The sequence below is a fragment of the Chrysemys picta genome, chromosome 5 (genome assembly GCF_011386835.1).
Source record: "Chrysemys picta bellii isolate R12L10 chromosome 5, ASM1138683v2, whole genome shotgun sequence".
Lineage (NCBI taxonomy): Eukaryota > Metazoa > Chordata > Testudines > Emydidae > Chrysemys > Chrysemys picta.
Window position 1 is genome coordinate 10,190,003 of NC_088795.1, and position 22,146 is coordinate 10,212,148.

Genomic DNA, 22,146 nt, shown 5'->3' on the forward strand with positions numbered 1-22,146 from the left:
GGGAGGCGGGGGAGGCTAATGTCATTCCTCCGGTGATCAGCCCTTTGAAGCCACTCCTGGAGAGGTGGGCATGGATTGGTTCACACTGGATTCGCCAGGGACCAACAGATAAAAAGGGTTTGGGGATAAATAGCTCAGGGCCTTCTTCCTGATCCAGCAAATGGACAGGACACCTGGTGCATGGAGTAGCCGAATCCTAAGGTGTGGCTGGAAGGACTGGGCCTACTGAGGCCTGATAAAGACCATGCTAGTTCTGAGCTGAAGCTGTGGTGAACTTGAAACCACAAGGAGACCCGTTGGATGGGGTTTTTAAGGCCTGTTCCTGCCTGAGATCTGCGGTGAGCTTTGGCAAGCTTATTAGCATGCATGTAGGTTCTTTTATTGTTAATGTTTTCTCTGTAGCGCTTTTACCTTTTAAATAAGATAGGCTTGCATAGGAAGTGCTGTGTGGTACCTTATCATGGTGGGCAATTGCACTTTTGGTCTCTGAATACAAAGTAAGCAGGCCTGCTTAGGCAGTGTCTCTTGCTTGGGATAGTCAGGGGATGTGCAGCCTGGAAATACCCAGGCCAGAAGGGATTGAGATGCAGGTCTCTATTCGAGAGCCCAGTGAGCCTGAAGCCCAGAGTGGGTGCCGTTGCTGGACCACAGAGCAGGATTAGAGGAGCAGTTCTCTTGAAGCATGACACCATCATGATGGAAATGTTTGTGGCTTCCACTGAAGGGGAGTTTCCCTAAAGTGCCCTGTCTGTTTGAACCAGCCAGCAGGGCAGGCGTTGCTGAATACACGGCAGTATCGAGGGGACACTTTAATATGCATCCGCCCATGACACTTGCGACAGGAGCCATCACTGGACCAGGCTGGGGTGATTCAGGAGAGAGGTGGGTGTGTGCTGGGATTGCCGGACCAACAGAAATCATGTTTGCTGGTCACAGAGTTCTTTTGTTTGAGCTACTATTCTGCAATTGTCAAAATCTATCCAAGGTCTCAAATGGACAAAAAACAACCAGGATCTAAACAAATGCAAAGTGTAAGTTCTAGCTGCCCACAGTAAGAAATCTTTAGCACTTGTGCCTTTTCCACTCATGTCTGAGGCAGATGAATAACATTCAAAAAATTCACAAGGCAAACAAACGATAGGGGCTATTTATCTTTTTATTATAAATTTAGTATGAATGATCAATGGAAAAAGTCATAACAGAGTACCAAGAATGTTCGTCTATCAAAATTTTAGCAGCATTTAAACAGTACTAGGTTTCCATCTCCATCCAAACACTGTCTTCCGCCCTCACAACAGTCACCTCAGCATGAATGGCATCGAGACTTCTAGGCTGAGATTTAAGCCACGCTTGTTCCATGTAATCCTGCACTGCTAGTGACAATCTCAACCCAAATATGTATCCACAGTTCCTCTATGGCCAGACTCTCATTCCCACACAGGTCATGTCTACACCACAGTCTACAGGGTGATTGCGGTCTGGCTAAAAACAGCAGGGTAGGCTAGGAATGCAAGTTTGTACCCAGCCTGCACTGAGGCCTGTGCCACCACATCTGCACTGCGAGTTGTAGCCATGCTGGTTCAGGCATGTCTCCCTGTGCTGCAGTCACACCTCAGATTGCAGTGTAGACCTGCCCTTAGTCACCACGAGCAGCATCTTATTCCACTGAAGAACACAGGGAGGGAGGAGGGTACTACTCAACATGCAAACCCGGCCCTAGAGTGTTTGTTAGTATCCATAACACAGGCTGATCCGACAGCCTCAATGACACAACTGTACTCCCGAAAGCAATTCATTCACGGGGCAGGGCCCATTATTATTCATTACTTTCTAATCCCCAAGTGCCAGGCACGCTTATTACCTATCTACCTTCCTCAATTTCTATGCGTGACTTTAGAGTACAGGCCATGTAATCGCCCACCCATTTCTCTGAGATTCTGTGGTGGAGAACTACTGGGGAAGGAGAAGATATTTAAGGCTTCATCTTGCTCCTGTTCAGGTTGATGGCAGGACTGGGTTCAGATTTGATAGGAGTGGGGGAATATGGAAGATGAATATTTAGTGTATTTCAGATTCAAAATATAATTAAGTTAGTTGACTAATCACACAAACAGTAGTGTTAAGCATACAGAATAACGAGAACAGGCATAACTGTAAAATACTTTTTTTTGCTAGTTACAATCAAACATGAACAGTACTATCCCAGCTTTGCTGGGGATAGCTTAGTGAACACAATCTTTAATTAGCAGTGGGAACACACAGGTACACACACGGGTAGACGACAACATAACTCTAGCAAGCTATTTCCCTGCTTCTTTGGTACTTTCTAAACTTTCTTATCCAAAATATATACGGGAAATGCACCATTAAAAAGTTACTGTTTGTCAGTATTTACAAAAGCAGTTGCCATATAGTATTGTACACAAAGATCAATCTGATATGAACAAAGTTATCTTACGAAAAGCACTTATGCACATGTTTTGTTCCAGTATCTTTGAACTTTAAAAAAATTCATGTTATGCAATCCTGTACCTCGCTTTATCTTATATCAAATAGACAAGAAATATTTCCCAATCCATACTCTTCTTTAAAAGATTAAAAAAATCGCCACTGAAATGTTACATTATGTACAAACTTTACTAAATATTCAATTCTAGGCAATATTTTCACCCCACTTATATTATAACTTAGGTACTATTCCCTACTATATGCATATATTTCTTTAATATATAAGAACGGCACCACATTATATCACCATGTCACCAATATGACACATTGTTATATACAGTAGATATGAAGTTAGATATGGAAGATGAATCCTTGTCGACTAGCACTTCCATTGGCCAGGTTAGCAGGGCTCTTCTCCTCCCCCGCCATGGGAGAGTAGCTTGGGCTACTCGGCCTGTTTCGCGGGGAAGTGGCAATTCAGACATAGGGCAGAATCCCGTACATCAAGATCGCCATGACTCCAGCACTGAACAAGCCAGCGACAGGAACCGTCACAAACCAGGCCAGAAAGATGTTGCGGAACAGACGCCAGTCAACAGCCTTCTTTGAACGTATCCAGCCGACTGCCACCACTGACCCAACCTTAGGAGTTTGAGAAGAGGGTTAGGAGATACAAGGTTAACATCTACAAGCCTCTAAGAGACTTCTACGACCAACCCGATGCCAATCAGCTGATACCCAGCCATGTAAGTAGCCAAGATCTTAAAGTAATGCAGACTTCAGTGAAGAGTGAGGCTTTGTTAAAGGATGGCTGGAATTTAGCACTTGCAGGTTGCTGGGGTTTTAAAAAATGAAGAAGAAAACCCCTCAGCAGCTGACTCTTCAATGCCTTTCCTAGTATATGCCTCAACTTCAAGCAGCTTAATTAGATTCTGGTATCTCAGTCAAATGGCAATTAACTCTGCTAGTGTCAATGCAGGTCTATGTGCTCTGCCTTTTTAGGCCCCAATCCTGCAATGAGCTCTCCATAGGCAGAGCACTGCACCCACCCCGAGCCTGTTGACGTCAATAGGCCCTGCATGGACACAAGGATCATACTGTGTGGGGCTCATTGCAGAATTGAAGCCTTAGCCCAGACGTGGGCAAACTACGGCCCACAGGCCACATCCGGCCCCTGAGCTCCCGGCCGGGGAGCCTAGTCCCTGGCCCCTCCCCCACAGCCGGGCCGTGCTCTGGCCCGCCGCTCCCGCTGGGCAGTGTGGGGAGCGCAGCTGGCTCTGGCCGGGTGTTGTGGCTGCGAGCTCCTGCTGCTGGTAAGGGGGCGGGGTCCAGTCAGTGAGGAGGGGGCGGTTGGATGGGGTGGAGGTTCTGGGAGGGCGGTCAGGGGATGGGGACAGGGAGGGTTGGGAGTGGGAGTCCCAGGGGTGGGGATATGGATAGGGGTCAGGAGGGCAGTCAGGGGACAGGGAGCAGGGGGGATCCTGGGGGGCAGTTAGGGGCGGGAGGTCCTGGGAGGAGATGGTTAGGGGAGGAGGAGCAGAGGGCGGTTGGATAGGGAATGGGAGTCCCAGGGGGCTGTCAGGGGGCAGCCAGGGGACAGGGAGCAGGGGGATTGGATATGGGGCAGGGGTCCCAGGAGGGGGCGGTCAGAGGACAAGGAACGGGGGGGTGTTGGATGGGTTGAGGGTTCTGAGGGGGCGGGAGCCAGGCTGTTTGGGGAGGCACAGCCTTCCCTACCTGGCCCTCCATACAGTTGCGCAACCCTGATGTGGCCCGAGAGCCAAAAAGTTTGCCCACCCCTGCCTTAGACTGAGAGCTCTTTGGTGCAAGGACTGAGTTGTCTTTAGTGTTTGCCAAACGTCTTGCACATTTTGGGTGCTACTGAAATCTAAAGAATAAAAATTTATGCAGTCTGCCAAGTGTGTTTTCTAGTGTAAAACCTGTGCTTCTGTGCCAACCACTCATCACAGCAACTCTCCTTGTATCAAATGTTCATAGCCCTTCCTAAAAATGACTAGACCAGCCTGATGATGTGGGGAATTCAATCAGTGTGGACATCAAGGCAAGAAGGTGTTAACAGAGAAATACACTTTGAGGAATAGTTAGCAGAAGGGTTTGGCAGATCAACTTCTATGTATGTACTACTGTACGAGAGAGAGTTTTAAAAGTATTGTAGCAATGGTGGCTTATTCCTGCAAACTATACCACCACCTATGGGCAGCAATGGACTAGAGGAAGGTTTTATTCATATCAGGAAATATCGCCCAGAGGATTACGGCAGGATTACAAATTAATAACTGGGACATAGAGTTCCTCTGGCCCGAGAAGTAACGCAATTAACGATGTGGCTACTTGAGGACATAAAACATTTATTAGTAGCAGCACAGCTCTTATTAGCTGGGAACTGGAAACAGAAAACTCTTCTCTGTTAGAAAGTGACTTTTTGGGATCTAGCAGTAAATGGTACCGTATTGGAGACAATTTTTTATTTCAGAAGGTGAAGAAAACAACTAGGGGAGAGGCTGTTCTAGATGTGATTTTGACAACTAGGGAGGAACTGGTTGAGAATTTGAAAGTGGAAGGCAGCTTGACAAGTTAGATGTCTTCAGTTCAGCAGGCCAGATGAAATACATCCTAGAATACTCAAGGAGCTGACTGAGGAGATATCTGACCCATTAGCAATTATCTTTGAAAACACATGGAAGACGGGAGAGATTCCAGAGGACTGGAAGAGGGCAAATAATGCCCATCTATAAAAAGGGGAATAAGGATAAAATGACTGGTGTATAATCCCCCAGGTTAACTTCAGTACTCAGAAATATAATGACACAAATAACCACGCACATCAATTTGCAAACCCCTAAAAAGTAACAAGGTGATAAGTAACAGTCAGCATGGATTTGTCGAGAACAAATCATGTCAAACCAACCTAATTGCTTTCTTTGACAGGGTAACAAGCCTTGTGGATAGGGGGGAAGTGGCAGATGTGTGTATATCTTGACTTTAGTTAGGCTTTTGATATTGTCTCTCATGACTGTCTCAGAAACAAACTAGGGAAATACAATCTAGATGGAATACTATAAGGTGGGTGCATAACTGCTTGGGAATCCATTTCCAGGGAGTAGTTATCAGTGATTCATTGTCAAGCTGGAAGGGCATATTGAATGGGGTCCTACAGGGATCAGTCCTGGTTCTGTTCAATATCTTTATAAATGATGTAGATAATGGTATAGCGAGTATATTTATAAAGTTTGCGGACGATACCAAGTTGGGAGGGGATAGCAAAGAGTTTTGAAGGATAGCATTAAAATTCAAAGTGATCTGGACAAACTGGAGAAATTGTCTGAAGTTAATAGGATGAAATTCAATAAGGACAAATGTAAAGTACTCCACTTAGGTAGGAACAATCAATTGCACCCATACAAAATGGGAAATGACTGCCTAGGAAGGAGTACTGCAGAAAGAGATTTGTGGGTTATAGTGGACCACAAGCTAAATATGAATCAAGAATATATCACTGTTGCAAAAAAAGCGAACGTCATTCTGGGATGTATTAGCAGCAGTGTTGTAAGCAAGACACCAGAAGTAATTCTTCTGCTCTACTCCGCGCTGATACGTCCTCAGCTGGAGTATTGTGTCCAGTTCTGGGCATCCACATTTCAGGAAAGATGTGGACAAACTGGAGAAAGTCCAGAGAAGAGCAACAAAAATGATTTAAAGGTCTAGAAAACATGACCTATGAGGGAAGATTGAAAAAATTGGGTTTGTTTAGTATTGAGAAGAGAAGACTGAGAGGGGACATGATGACACTTAAATACATAAAAGGTTGTTACAAGGAAGAGGGAGAAAAATTGTTCTCCTTAACCTGTGAGGACAGGACAAGAAGCAATGGGCTTAAATTGCAGCAAGGGAGGTTTAGGTTGGACATTAGGAAAAACTTCCTAACTGTCAGAATGGTTAAGCACTGGAATAAATTGCCTAGGGAGGTTGTGGAATCTCCATGATTGGAGGTTTTTAAGAACAGGTTAGACAAACATCTGCCAGGAAAGGTCTAGTTATTACTTATTCCTGTCTGGAGTGCACAGGACTGGACTAGTTGATCTATTGAAGTCCCTTCCAGTCCTACACTTCTGTGTCCAAAAATCAGGGTCTTTCAAGGCTCTCTTTGTAAATATCGTAATGAGTAATATTTGTAATGTTCCCTAGTACACTTTAATGTAGAACTCTCTCAAACAGCACTATGTTAAAGCACTCTAGTGAACCTTTAGTGCGCACCAGCAGGGCCTGCATGGACCAATTAATGTGCAACATATTAGTGCACTTTAGAAATCACATCACCACAGTATGCATTACTGCGCTATGTAAACAAGCCCTTAGATACAAATAAACATGTCTGGTGTTTACTGGATAAAAACCAGGTGTTTTGTTTGTAAGTTTTAACTGATAATACACCCCGATATCAAAAACAGACAATCAGAAGTCCTACGTATATTATACATTTCACACAATTTTTGTATCAGCTTGTATTTCCCATCTATTGTGCAAGGTTACTCTATCAAATTTCAGTCTGGTTTAGTGTGTAAGCAAGATGTAATTTTTGGTTTTTCTTGGAATTTAAAAAGATATCAGCAATGACGGCATTGGTAAATCCAGCTCTAAACACTATGAAAGTTTAGTTTATTAATAATGATTTTGATGAATTAAAGATTAGGAAAGCAGTTAAAACTTCAAAAGAGAAAAACAAAAATGATTTGTAGATATTCGATGACAGCTACCTTCAGATTGGTTTCAAACCAGTGCAATTTGCCTTCATATGCTCTGTTTAACGACAGATGTATAGAACAAGTAGTTCTGCATTCAACAGTGGTGCCTGCTAAAATACACACTTCTGTAGAGAGGATGTTTATAACATCCATTTTCCATTGTTATTTCAGTGCATAGACAAGCTAATCAAATCTGCTTGTCACATGCAGTACAAGCTATTCAGAAGCCCCTGTGTGTTAAATCGTAGGCTTCATGGATTAGAATAAATACAGGCTAACTCTACTAAAAGCCTCGTTCCAGAGTAACTGGCATGTGAACCAATGGCCAAAACCGAAAGTTCCAGGCTCTGTTGCTACAACTGGCTCCTTGTGGATGGACCCTGCTTGGCTCACAAACATTATACCTTGCAACAGCTGAAAGATACCGAACGTTTTGGGGTTAGTGACTAAACCCACAGGGACTCTGTGCCCTCCTCTCCACAGGGACAGGGCTCTGGCTGTTGCAAAAATAAAGATTTTTTCCTTTTACATTTCAGAGCTTCTCACGGCATAGGAATGTTGCATTTCTACTAGCCATAGTTAGCAATTTAAGCTAATTGTCTGAACACTACATGTTGCATGTGCACCATGCTTTATTGAGGATGCTCAACATAAGACCGCTAAACATATGTTAACGTGACCACCTAAGTCTACAATAACATTGTGAACAGTAAACTACACTAGTCAGATTCACACTGGCCAAATTAACATTATGGTAAGAACCTTAAACTTTCCACCCTTTTGTGCAATTGCTCAGTCTTAACTTTGCATCTGTGTAGTTCTTTTGAATGTAATTTTGTTTGTTTGTTTGTGGTCATCAAAATCTATTTGGCGCAAAACATAATGAAGGCAAACTGCAACGATCAGCATTTCTCAGAATTTGACTGTAATAGATTGAGATTATCACTGCAAACTCCAATACCTTGCAATGAGTGGAGCTTATTGGAATACCCACATTTGAGGCTACAAGTACCGTTAGCGCACACATTACTTCAATGCAAAATCCACTGTGAAGAAATAAAAAAAAGATAGATGGAAATGTTGTAGTATAAGAGTTACATGAAGGAAATCCCATGCCATGCACTTATCAAGACAGTGAAGTATGAATGATGGAAGGTGTCATAGCCTCTGAACACTGAGGAATGCTACAGATCTAGGTTCAAATGGCATAATCAAAGAAAAGCAAATCATCTGCTTCTACTCCCAACATACTGTGGAACTGTTTAATTTTGCTTGTGATCATTCTCTCTTTAGAGCTGTGGATGCCATATTTGGGAAGGGTTACTCTGGGCAGAGCCTATTGAGTTCAAACCCTGTATGCTCCTATGCCCCAGTTACTGAAAATCAATCTGAAAATCAAAAATGTATTTTTTACAGTGAACATTTCCAGTTCTACATTGATGTAAATCTCTTTGTTCGTTTGTTTGTTTGTTTTTGAAAGACCAGAACTGGGCCATGCCTCAACATCAATTGGATTTTGCCTTGCAGAAGAGAACTATTTCAGCTTTTTCCTGCATTGAATCATGCCATTGTACAGCGACCTGAGCAGCAAACTTAAAGATGTACAGTCCAGACTGCCATGACTGCAGTCACATGGCAAAAGCATACCTTGCAGTGTGTAGTACTGACAGGAAGTCCAACATTGGAAGCTACCACAACTGTGAACGCCGAAGCCAACTCAATAGTGAATCCACTGCAGGAAGCATAAGAAAACACTTCACAGTCACTCTTTGTATCAGTTTGGACTGACACCATGCAGTGTGCCAAAGTCTTACCAGTATCTTCTTCAACTGTTTATCTCCAACTGATTTGGCCATAAAATTACATTAGGAAAACAATGGACTACTGAATAATGGAAACAATACACACTAGTTATTTGCATTAAACTGGTTGCACAGCTCAGCGCTTCAGGCTGTTTTACTACTCTACAGTCCAGTGAATCATGCTTAATTAGTCATTAGGTTAGTGGCAGCAGAGGTCTAGTATGCATTAAAGCAAAACTAAGAGTCAGATTCATATTTGTAATGTTATGAAGCACATGGAGAAAGCTAATTTTGTGATTTCCAAATGTCATAGTTTCACATGCTAATTAGGACAGCAGTAGAATACATTGGTCAACTAGACCTCTACAATTCAGACTCATACCACATTAATTTACAGGGATATTTTAACAAGGTAGCGGGTCAAAAAAGTTACCATTAGAATCAAATCAAAAGCAAACCCAGCAGTCCACACAATTAAAAGCAAAACTACAGCAGCAATTTCTCAAACTAGATCCTATTAGAAATTCAGGCAATCAAATTAGTCATCTTGTACCTACCTCGAAGGTGTGATTGGAGTGAGGTCTTTACCCATAGTCTGGATAACTCTTCTCCCCCAGACCCAGAGACCTACACAGATCCCAACACCTCCATAAAACAGCAGCCAGACTGGAGTCGCAGCTTCTTGCATTACACCTCCTTGTTCATATATAAGCCACAGAGCTACCAGAGGACCAATTGCATTGCTGAGAAAATAAAATATATCGGGGTTATAAAAACAGAGGCAAGTGCTTTTCAACAAGTCACATTTGTTGTATTCATTTTTCTCCAAAACTGGGTGTGGCATTATTCTAATCCCACCACATGAAATAGATTAAAACTTTGTACAATGTCATTTGTAAGAAGACTGCAGTGTGTGACAAATGGGATCAGATCCAAATTCGGGAGCCCCTTGTTGCCTACATTTCACTGTTGATCATTATGGCAGAAATTGACTGAAGTTTCTATTATGCAAATAATTTTCCAGAAATTGGTACCTTACAGATGTCTTGGCTCCATATTGGGCGCCATGAAGGCGCGACTCCAGGGGGCACCCGTACTGACCTGACGGATGCTGCTGTGGGAAAAATCTTCCGGCTACCGTGCCCATGTGCACGCACACACCTGATTGGAATGGACGTGAACAAGCACTCGAAGAGGAACTGTTACAAGAATGCCATGCGTCTGACGAAGTGGGTATTCACCCACGAAAGATTATGCTCCAATACGTCTATTAATCTATAAGGTGCCACCGGACTCTTAGTCACTTTTTACAGATCCAGACTAACACAGCTACCCCTCTGATACAGTTACAAGAAGGTGACTGGGTTTTTTTTAAATCTCATTTTTGAATGCTCAGGGGTGGCAATACTGGGACATGGCTGGTGTGTCTCTGCACCATGTTAAACTCTGGCTGCAATATCAACCTTTTGTGGCCAGTTACAGCTATTACAAGGTAAAGCAATTGTCAGGCTGCTCTGACATGACACAGTGGACCCAGCTCTGCACAGAAGTTGTGCCAGGGTCAGAGAAAGGCAACAGAGAGCGTGTAAGCCAACTTTGCACACACCTCTGACTTGCACTCTGAAAGTATCAGCAGCACGGATATGTGCAACATCTGTTCTTATACCTTAATGCTGCCTTTAGTGCTGATGAGAAGTCTTGCCCTGCAGCTGATCAAGTCAGAATGACATAAAAAGGGAGAGACCTAACTCTAAATTCAATGCTGTTACTCTGTGGTCTTTAGGGATTCCTTTCAGTGACTTAAGAGTCAGAATTATGGAAGAATATGGTGACAGCGTTCAGGGGAAAATCTGCAGTTTCTAGCAACACATCAGAGATCCTTGTTAAGAGTTTACATCTGCTATGTTGGCTGGATCAAATTTAACATCTGCATTATTCTGTTGATGTTTCAGATTTTCGCATTAGGAAAAAAATAAATGTAGGAATGTGTGAAGCAGGCATAAAGGAACTGACATTAAATACTTTTAAATATTTCTTTACCAAATACACGTAGAGGGAACATATTTAACATTTTTATGGCTTAAGCTGATCAGAGTGACTATCATAATTCTGAGGAAAGGAAAGACTGAGAGCAGCAGAATAAGGACAATGGACTTCAAAAGAGCAGACTTAAACAGGGAAGTGGTAGGTAAGAGCCAATGGGAAGAAAATCTAAGGGAAAAAGGAGTTCAGGAGAATGGCAGTTTCTCAAGGCACAACAGCAAATTATCCCAATGTGAAGGAAAGATCGGAAGAATAGGAAAAGGCCAATATGGCTCCATCGGGAGCTCTTTAGTGACCAGAAAATCACAAAGAAATTCTTCCGAAAGTGGAAACATGGACAAATTGCCAAGGAGGAGTATCAAAGAATAGCACAAGCATGTAGGAAGAAAATCAAAAGGGCTAAGGCACAGAATGAGTTACATAAAAGGTGATAAGAAGAGGTTCTATGAATACATTAGGAGAAAGAAAAAGCCAAAGGGACATGAGGTTCTCTACTCAGCGGGAAAGGAAAGTCAATCACTGATGACATCAAGAAGCCTGGGGTGTTCAATGCATATTTTGCTTCAGTCTTCCCTAAAAAGTGAAATGGTGACCAGATACTCCATACAACTAACATTAACAACCAGGGGGAAACAAACACAAGCCAAAATATGAAAAGAACAGGTTAAAGAGTATTTAGATAAGTTGGATGTACTCAAGTCAGCAGGGCCTGATGAAATTCATCCTAAAGTACTTAGTCTTAGGGTACGTCTACACTACCCGCCGGATTGGCGGGTAGCGATTGATCTATGGGGATCGATTTATCGTGTATAGTGTAGATGCGATAAATCAATCCTCGATCGCTTTCCCGTTGACTGCTGAACTCCAGCAGTGCGAGAGGCGGAAGCAAAGTCGACAGGGAAGCCGCGGTCGTTGATCCAGCGCCGCGAGGACGCAAAGTAAGTAATTTTAATTCGATCTAAGATACGTTGACTTCAGCTACACTATTCTCGTAGCTGAAGTTGCATATCTTAGATTGATCCCCCCGTGTAAACCAGGCCTTAAGGAACTAGCTGAAGCAATCTCAGAACCGGTAGCAATGATCTTCGAGAACTCATGGAGGACACGTGAGGTCTCAGAGTACTGGAGAAGGGCAAACACAGTAGTTAACTTTCAAAGGAGAACAAGGAGGACCTGGGGAATTATAGACCAGGCAGCCTAACTTCGATACCTGGAAAGATACTAGAATAAATTACTAAACAATCAATCTGTAAACACCTAGATTAGAACAGGATTATAAGGAATAGCCAGCACAAATTTGTCAAGAACAAACCAACCTAATTTTCTTCTTTAACAGCGTTACTGGCCTGGTAAATAGGAGAGAAGCAGTTGACATGATACACCCTGATTTTAGTGTTTGGAAATGTGGTCTAGATGAAATTACTTTAAGTCACATATACGACAGGTTGAAAGACCATACTGAAAGAGTAGTTACCAAGGGTTTGCTGTCAAACGGGGAGGGCGTATCTAGTAGAGTTCCACAGGGATCAGTCCTGGGTCCAGTACTATTTGATAGTTTCATTAAATGACTTGGACAATGGAGTGGAGAATATGCTTTAAAATCTGCAGATAACATCAAGCTGGGAGAGGTTGTCAGGGATGGTCAAGGTTTACCTGGTCCTGCCTTATTGCAGGGGGCTTGACTTGATGACTTGTTGAGGTCCCTTCCAGCCCTACTTTTCTATGATTCTATGGATTAATCGATACCTGCAGCCACTTTAGCAGACTACAGCAGATTTTCAAAAGAGCTCAGCATCTAGCAGAAGCTCCTGTTATTGTCAAGCGGAAACTCAATATTTCTGAGAAATCAGGACACATGCTTCATTTAAGTACCTAAAGGTAAAAGGAATGCTTTAGGAAATCTGGCCCCAGTTGTACAGCTAAGGTGAGGTTCTATGAATGCTGTGTCACAATGCCAAGGCTAACATCACCAAAGAAAGCATACTAACTCTTACCCAAGGCAAATATACTTTACTGATTGTACAGGACTTTCCTTGATATGGTATGTTGCAATATGACTCGTTAATCGGTACTTCCCTTACCCCAACCCAAGAAAGCACAAAAGGAAGGTGGCATTGTAATGATCAGATTCTAATCACATCTAAGTGATTACAAAACGGAAGATAAATAATTTTAAAAAGTCAAACATAATTCAATAGATTTAAAATCTAATAGGCAGCTACTCTCTTTACAAACTGATAACAGCGAGTGGGATTCTGAGAACGCAGAATTCAGGGATTGACAGTTACACTTGTGCTGGGTCCCGGACTGGCTATATTTACTCCTGGCACAGTACCAAAACACACAGCTGGAGCAAGGGACAGCTTTAAGGTCTTATACTGTACAAGGCAAGCCACCGTGGCTAGGAATTAATCATGTGTATCGTTTCAAAACTGGAGTCCGAGCTTTCATTGGAATAAAGTATTAGTGTCTGATCCTGCCCAAGTCGCTGGGAGTCGAGAGTCCTCAGCACCTCCTAGGAAGCACTGAAGTAAAATGTGACTCTTACACTTCACTTCACTTCACAACTCCTTTTCCCATTTACATGGGGGAAGAAAGAGGTGCTCATGATTGTTTGCCACTCCATCTGGTCCTTGGCATGGGTTCATAGGTCTTGGAGTTCGTCTTTTTCTCTTCAAACTTCTTTTGACAGAGTCTTTCCATCGTATCCTCGGGCTTTCACATCCTTTCTGGCAGTCCTCTTGCTCTCTTTGATGGTCTTTCTTTTCCCATTCTTACCATGTGTCCAGCCCACCTCAACCGTGCACTCTCCAGTCTATCGCTCAGAGTCCCAAGTCCATCTTTCCCCTAATTTCTTCCATGCACACTCTGCGTACCCTCCACTTGCCTGCCATTCTCTTCACTATATTCTTTTCTTCCATCTAAACTGAGGCCCTTACTCTCACTTCATTATTTCATGAGAAACCAAGCTCTAAAATGATGTGAGAAACACTGTCATTAATGGACTTTGCTTACAGATCAGTGTGAATACTTCCATCCCAAGCAAATAACTCCAAGAACTGGCCTGGAGCAGTGATTAGGAAGGAAGTTTCTTTTAGGAATGCATGACAAAAAAATGAGACATTCCAATTGCATGGTAAATTGTATTACTTTAAAAGTGGTTTTATTGTTTGACTTTTAATTGGGCAAAAGAGTCTTTGGGATTTGGAGAAAGGCCCTAGCAGCAATAAATGGTTCAAATTAGTAAAAACTCTGAAAAATGGAGATAAAAATCTGATTTTTAGAAGCACTGCACTGATTAAATCCATTGCAGATTAAATCCATTTTAGCTAAACATAAGGTAATTTCAATTAGCAAAAATATTCTAAGATTCCCATATGCTGACATATCTTCTAAGGAGGATCTTCTAAGAAGTCATTGTGAATGCTTGAGATATAGCTAAGAATGATAAAGTCAACAGAAGCACAAAGGAAATGATTAGAAGCCCTGTAGTGTAGGATTGCAAAAACAATTCTGCCTGGAAGGAAGAAGAGTCACTTGATTGAATCACTTACAATTTTTAAACCAAGACTTCATTGCTGTGCCCACAGTTTGTAGGGACAAATTAAATTATTTAGGTGTTTAAGTACCAGATTTGCAGGCCCAAATAGGTAAGTAGACGTCTAAATGCACTTACCGGTACCTGCAATCTTATGGGTGCAGAAACAGACTGGGGGTGCGGCCAGGCAGAAAATCTGACTTGAAGGATGTAGTGAAAACTGATCAATCCCTCCTTTTTATATTGTTACATAATACGGGAACAAAGTGTCACTGAAATTAACAGCAGGTAAATTTAGAACAAGTAAATTGTTGGCTCATAGTGATCTGTAAGAGACTCACCACTGACACTTAAAAGCCCTGCTAGTAATTGGTCAGAAGATAGAAAAGTCTTCATAAACTGCAACAGCAAAGATGCTTTTTTGTATTAAAATACAGTTTTAATTCTATACACTTTTCACTGGCAAATGGAATCTCTGACTTGAACAAGCCCAGTCCACAATGAAAGTGTGATACTAGCAGGTAACCCAACAAACAGTCAAGGCAAAATCTGCTGATCAGTGCTTAGCCCTGGAGGAGTCTGCGCAGGGGCAGAGAGGAGGGGAATCTGACTGTTGTGCCAGCATCTGGCCACAGAGTCTGATAGGGTATCTTGAGGAGAGGAAGAGATACTCCCCACAGTTCCCCTCTGCCTCACACACCAGGGCACTGGATATAGGACAACCTGATTTCATCTCGCAGCAGCAGAGACAGGGGAGGTGATTCCTAATGAGTCCTGAATAGGGGAGACTATTATCCCCACTGGACAGATGGGAACTGAAGCACAAGAAGACTGAGATGCAACAGCTGACACAGGAAACCCATTGTGAAGCAAGGAATCTGTCCCCTCCAACACTCCCAGTTCTTGTGGATGAGGTGGGAAGAAACAAAATCTATCTCATAAATATAAGCCTGAAGGGACCATTCTGGTCACCTAGTCTGCCCTCGTGTGTAATACACAGGCCATAGGATTCCTGTTTGAACCAGAGCATGTCTCTTTTAGAAAAACGTCCAATCTAATCTGAGGAAATGAGCTAATAAGAGAGAGTCTCCTCCCGCCCCACTCCCAACACACACACAGGTGTGATCCCGTAATCTGACTCTGTGCAGAACACAGGCCCTAGATTTCATCCAGGAATTCCTGCAGCAAGTCCAGAAATTTGTGGTGGAACTAGAGCATCTCTTTTAGAGACCCCAAGGGATGGAGAATCCATCACATCCCTAGGGACCTGATCCAAAGACTGCTGAATTTGGAGGAAGTCTTTCCATTAACTTCAGTGGGCTTTGGACCAAGCCCTTGGTGAGCAGTGCGCCGTGCCTCTGATGGTGTCGGAGGATTAGGAAGGTGCCCAGCATGCCAGTGGATTATTAGGTCACTGGATCCCCCACCAGAAGTCAGCTACAGGCAGGGGAACCCCTTTGTGTGAAGAGACAGGACTGAGAGGCTTCTTGGGGACATCCATCAATTCAGACTTCTGAATGCCTAGCTGGATCCCATCACCGACGGTTAGGTATTTTTACAAAACTGCAAGAGGAACAGTATTGCGCTCCTGATCATTAAAATCCATAGTTCTCCGGAAGACGCATACAACCCTCTGTGGGGGCGAGTAGGGCCCCAGCCCTTCCAACTTGTTCAGAGAATTAGCCCCAGACAACCGTATCAAACACTGGCAACTCTGCATGCAGTCACACTCTTGGGCCACATCTTTTTTCTGAACTGCCCTTTTCATTCTTGTGTTGACCTCTGAGTGGTCCCGTGTGCTCCCCGTGTGCCTGAGTCCTGAGCCAGTGAAACCTGCACACGCCACACAATTAAGTTTAACAACAACATTTTTTCAGAGCTTCTGTTCTAACACATTTAGCTGGGATTTAAAATTCTTTAGCTTTTGTTCAGCACATGCACACCACGTTGTCACATGGCTCCTGGATTGGCTCAGTTAGTCCCAGGGCCTGGAACAGATCCAGTGTCGTTGCCACAGCACGTTTAAGCTTACAGCAGGGAGGTGGCCTGAACCAAACAACCAGCCAAATAAGGTATCATCATTGCTCTCTGCTTCTTTTAACAGGCAGCCGCTATTGCTATCATCCCTGTTGATGTCAGCCCAAAGAGGAGCCCAGAGTGCTGCAAATGCTGAATCCTGATGCAAAAATCGGAGCTATTTGCGGTTTGGTATGATATTAGCATGTGGAAATATGCATCATGAAGGACTGTCAAGGCCAGATTTCCTGGCTCAGCTATCCTGGTCAGTGAGTCCATGCTAACTTGGTTTGGGAGGCAATAAACCAATTTAACCTCTTCAAGGCCTGAATCAAAAGTCTTCCCCTAGTCTCTTCTGTATGATGGAATACATGGAACATAGCCATATTATTATTTACTGTGCACCAAAAGTCCAGTCAACAATGTACGAAGCATGGGAGAACACTGACCTGCAGGAAGCTTACAACACAATCCACATTAGACATCAGTTGTTCAGTCTAAATGTAATTATCAACCAGCCTGTACATCACTATAATGCACTTAAATAAAATATAAAATAGGGCGAACATCAAACTTCATACAGCTGATAATTTATAACTTTCCCCCCCTCTTCTCTCTCTTTATCCTCTCCCACACTTCAGGGGTCCGTAGTAAAGGGCCTGGCAGAAGAGACTTGGCAAATGAGGGGTGGGTGTTCCAATATAGGGGGAGTCTTGGGGAAGGAGGACAAGACAGGAGTGAGAAGCCTGGAAAGGGAGCAGGAGGAGATGAACTGTGCAGAGCCTTCAAGATGTGGATTAAGAGATAAACTTACGCCAGAAGAAAAGGGAAGTTAGCTGACAGGATTCAAGGGGAGAGAGTGAAAGAGAAGCTTTGCAGCAGCATTTGTAAAGGACTGAAAACAGGTAAGTTGAGAAGCTGAAGACAGAAGAAAAAAGGCTGCAGAAGTCAGTGTGAGAGAGAGCCTGCCCCAAGGGTTTGGTGGTAGGAATAGGCAGATTTTAGAAATGTTGTATAGGCTATAACCTTGAAAAGGCATCAGATGACACAGGGACTACGGTCTCTTAAATGATGTATTTTCTCCAAATCTCTGGATTGCTTTAGAGGACAACCTGAAAAATGAGTCCCCTACCTTGCTAGAGTGGAAATTCCTGACCTCTGTGGGGCTAACTCGCAAGCCTGAAGAGATGTGGCTCCACAGCTCAGTACTCAGGGGGCTGCCTCTTATCTGGGAATCTGAATCACATCCTTCTAAAGTTCACCAAAGATACAGGGCCACTTTGTCCACGGGAACTGAGGGGGCTGAAGCAGCTTTAACCTTGGCAGGCAGTGCTGGGGGGCTTAACAACAGCCTTTCTGGAAGCTTGGACTCAAAATAATCATAATAATAATGTACTATGGTATATGCAGCCAGTTAAAACCACTTCAACGTTTGTTTAGTTCCCATAACCACATTACAAAAATATTCTGAAATGGGCAAAGTGGGGCAATAAAGTGGATCCCAGAACAAAGTATGAATCTAGTCAAAATGAAAAATTATATGAAGGGATTAAACTATCAAGTGCACCAAGTCAGACTGTCGAGTGTCTGAGCCATGTCTTTTCTCCTACAGAAGTGCAGACTTTGGAGATCATGCTAGTGGTCTCATTGAAATGAATGGGAGTAAAATCCTATTCCCCATGAGTAAAGGTGTCAGAAGCAGGCTCAAAGTTTGGTTTTCATGTCAACTCTTTATCCCCCAACACAAACTGTAGCCAGTTTCTAACAGAATGTTTGCTCTTCAGAGTGGAGAGAGGTTAATAGTAGGGTGCCCCACAGTTTAGCACTGGGACCAGCATTACTAAGCCTGCTTACCAAGAGGGATATTTTCAAAGGCACAAGAGGCAGCAACGCCCTGGTGGGCCCCATTTGTACCTTGGGAAGTCTCCCCTCACCCCCCAAAGCTTTGGAAGAAGTAGACAGTGACCTGGTGACGCTGTTTTGGTTAGTAAAATGAGAACAGAGAAATTCTACATGACTTGAACACACCGAATGATTGGGCACCATGATGAAAGATTAACTTCAGTCTAAGTACATTGACAAAAATAGTCTAAACGTCTCATTTGCTGATGGGCTCTGATCTCTGACTAAAAATAGCTCCCGAGGGCAGGGACTGTCTTTGTTTTGCTTGTTCATACAGAATCTACCACACAACAGGGCCCTGACAGGGGCCTCCATGTGCTGCAGTTCACCAAAACGTGAACTATTTAGCATAGAATAGAAAAGAGGTTCCTGCTATAGGGAAAGAAACTATTAATTGAGTAGCCCAAGTCTTTAGAAACACTGGCTATCTCCATGTAGTTAGATTCTATAGCAAAGCAATGATGTCCCAGTGCTTACATACACCCTCCTGGGTGCCAAATAATTCTCCAAGCACTGAGTTTAATTAAAAAGCACTCCGCTTGTGAGTTCTCACACTTACCTGACATCGTTACCGCCATGGGCAAAAGATCCAAAGCAGGCCGTTAGGATCTGGAGAAAGTGAAAAAGTAGGTGGACCTGAGATGTGTCCTTCTCCTCCTTTTCCTCTTCTACAGAATCTTCTGGGAGTTGGTTAGGATCTGCTAGGTCCGATGCCAACTTCATTTCCACACCACCTTCGTCTGCCTCGATCTCTGCCTCAGCTACAGCATTGCAGTAGCTGGAGTAGCTATCATAGCGAACTCTCTTTTTAGAATAGGCCACTGTGTCTCCCACCAACTTTTCACTGTCTTCTGGGGTTGATGGATCAACTGCCTTGAAGGATGCATGTACTGGCATTCCACAGATGGCAGCTGTGTAACAAGTGTAGCTGTTGTTGCGACGCAGTATCTTGTAATTGTTTTCTTGTGAGGGCCTATCGTTGTTTGCCCTGTCCAGATGTATTCTGTGTAACAAGTCTTTGTACAATCCTGAGTCTTTATGCACAGTGTGATACACCTGGCCATCACTCCTCACATGGCTGCTGTCAACATTATAAGTGCCATTGGAAACAGGAGATTTCATGGTGGTTTGAGTCATAGAAAAAGCCCTTCCTGTAAAAACAGATGGTGAGATTTTATTTCTATCATATGAAATATGAAAGTTCTATGCTTAGCAAGACACCAAAACAAGGTGTAAATGGCTGAAGGGACAGTCATCTGCAGGCTATAATACAGAAGTTCATCTCGGATACATGAATGCATTGTTCAATTTCAAACCAAACATGGTTAACTTTTAAGGGAATGTCTACAGTTGGGAGTATGGATGGTTTTATGGTTAAGGCACTAATCTGTGCTTCAGTACATCTTTGCTCAAGTCCCAGATCTCCCACAGATCTGCTGTGTGACTTTGGGCAAGTGCCTTAGACTGGAATTTGGGTGCATAACACAAGGCAACTTTTAAAATTCAATGCATAATCTCTCTCTGTCTGAATTACCCATTTCTAAAATGGTAGTAAATACTTCTTTCCTACTCGCCTTTGTTTGGCTTGTCTATTTAGATTGTAAGCATTCCTGGACAGGAACAATCCTCTGACTATGGGTTTCTTCAGAGTAAGGGGGAAATTTTCAAAAGTGCCTAGGTGACTTAGAAACCTAACTCCCATTTTTAAAAGTGCCTAAATCACTTTTGAAAATGGAGATTTAGGTGTGTTTGAAAATTTTACACTAAATAAATAATACAGTGCCATGCGACTTTACTGGTAGTCAGTCATCGGATTTTGGGAGCACTGACTGTACAAACTCCATAAACGGAACCCCAAAGCTTATGAATAAAAGCATATTACTGTGGGCACTCTACAAATATTACAAATAAAGTTGTTAATGTTGCTCAGTTAAAATTTAGAAATGGAAAAGTTAAAGTTGCTAAAGGAATTTTAATAAACATATTGAATATTTTTTACTTCTATTAACATAATAAACATAGTGACACATAGCTATTTTTATCTATATCGTATGCTTGTCTACACATGTTTATATTAAATGTGGATTACAGGATTCACAGAGTGGCTAAGTTAACATTGCTGAAGACACCTTAACTTGTCCATTTCTGAACTTTGGGGATTTTAACTATTCAACATTAAAATATTGTTGTTTTATTTTAAAAAAGGTCTGTAGTGGTAGTATACATTTATGGAGATAATACATCTCTACCCTGATATAACACGACCCGATATAACACAAATTCGGATATAAGTCGGTAAAGCAGTGCTCTGGGGGATTAGGGGGGCTGCACACTCCGGTGGATCAAAGCAAGTTCGATATAACGCAGTTTCACCTATAACACGGTAAGATTTTTTGGCTCCCGAGGACAGCGTTATACGAGGTAGAGGTGTATATCCAATTAGTTTGTTCTCACAAGATCAAATGGTCCTCTATTAATAGTAATTATACAGGTCAGTATAGACACTGCTTCGGTGTCAATGAGAAAAAGAAAAACTCCCAGCTGACTAGCTAATAGGCACCACTCAGCCAAATGTGCCTCTTAATTGTGAAAAACTGCATTTACTTATATGCACGGCACACTTAGGCCATAACCATGCCAACTGCATGGACAAACCCTTGCATCCATGTAGAGCCCCATCCAAATCAATGTGGCTGTGTCTGAGCACAGGGATCCAGCCACACAAACCAGCTTGCAGAATCGGCTTCAAACGAGAGCTTTATTACATGCATAGATACTTTCTGTATGTGTGGACCTGTACGTGTGATTCTTCTAGTGGATATACTCCAAACGGTCATAAATTTGTAAACTCAAGCCCAACATTTTCCCAAACTAGCTAGAACAGCATACTCTGAATTTCCATGCTAAATTTGAACTTTCGTTCTCTCTGCCTTCTAAAATGTGGTTTTAAGAATAGGAAATAAGTATTATTAGGAATAGAAGAATTTCCTTTTTCAGCTGTATATAAAACTCAAATACTGCCAAACAACATTTCCTCTGTTTGTTTTTTAAATCATCTTTGGAAAACTTACCTCAAAAAAAGAGAATATTTTCACTAAGTTGTGAGCAAGCAAAAAAATAGCTAACATGAACTGCTGTAGGAAAACATACAAGTGGATACATAATGAGAGGAAGGGTTTGTAAGAAATTTTAAGTTACAAAGAAAATTATACTTAATATAGATGGATGTAACACGTGCCCACGACAAAGATACCCCGTCAACATAATGGAAAGACAAGACAGTTCATGTTTCCTTACCATATGGCACACGGGGATGGTTTCCATTTGCTATGCTGCTATCTGACACTCCAGCAGCTTCTGTTATTGGGCCAGTGAGGGGAACTGTGCTCTCATCAGTTGCTTTGACTCCAGGAAGCTCTTTAAAAACAGGTGTCTCCTCCTCTTGAATTTTATCAAGACTTTCATCCGATATCCTTGACAACGCGGCTTCTTTCTTTAACCGGCCTAAAGAAATGCCAGGATTATAATTCTAAACGAATCTTTTATAGGATGGTTACGGTTATTCAAACTTATCTATACTACTGCTGGTATTCCTAACAAAATGCCAGTATCATTAAAAATATAAACTTGAATA

The 22,146-nt window shown here is 42.6% G+C and overlaps 1 protein-coding gene and 1 long non-coding RNA gene across 14 annotated transcripts in view; one reads left to right on the forward strand and one right to left on the reverse strand.

Annotated features, from left to right (window-relative positions):
• The window catches only part of LOC135983523 (uncharacterized), a 53,410-nt gene extending 36,142 nt beyond the window's left edge, over window positions 1-17,268 (forward strand). Inside the window, exon 2 of the long non-coding RNA XR_010601199.1 lies at window positions 16,699-17,268. This is a non-coding gene — a long non-coding RNA (uncharacterized LOC135983523). The remainder of the gene's footprint in view (window positions 1-16,698) is intronic.
• SLC20A2 (solute carrier family 20 member 2) overlaps window positions 1,139-22,146 on the reverse strand; it is a 64,916-nt gene continuing 43,908 nt past the window's right edge. For 8 of the 13 annotated variants that reach the window (XM_065595882.1, XM_005283949.5, XM_065595888.1 and 5 more), the window contains 5 exons: window positions 21,810-22,016; window positions 19,072-19,663; window positions 9,571-9,756; window positions 8,859-8,943; window positions 1,139-3,090 (listed from right to left, as the gene is read on the reverse strand). In XM_065595882.1, coding sequence (XP_065451954.1) covers window positions 2,926-3,090; window positions 8,859-8,943; window positions 9,571-9,756; window positions 19,072-19,663; window positions 21,810-22,016 — 1,235 coding nt within the window. In that variant the 3' untranslated portion in view covers window positions 1,139-2,925. Of the gene's footprint in view, window positions 3,091-8,172; window positions 8,258-8,858; window positions 8,944-9,570; window positions 9,757-19,071; window positions 19,664-21,809; window positions 22,017-22,146 lie in introns of all 13 variants that reach the window. The other 5 variants (XM_065595887.1, XM_065595886.1, XM_005283951.5 and 2 more) reach the window with 2 other exon arrangements.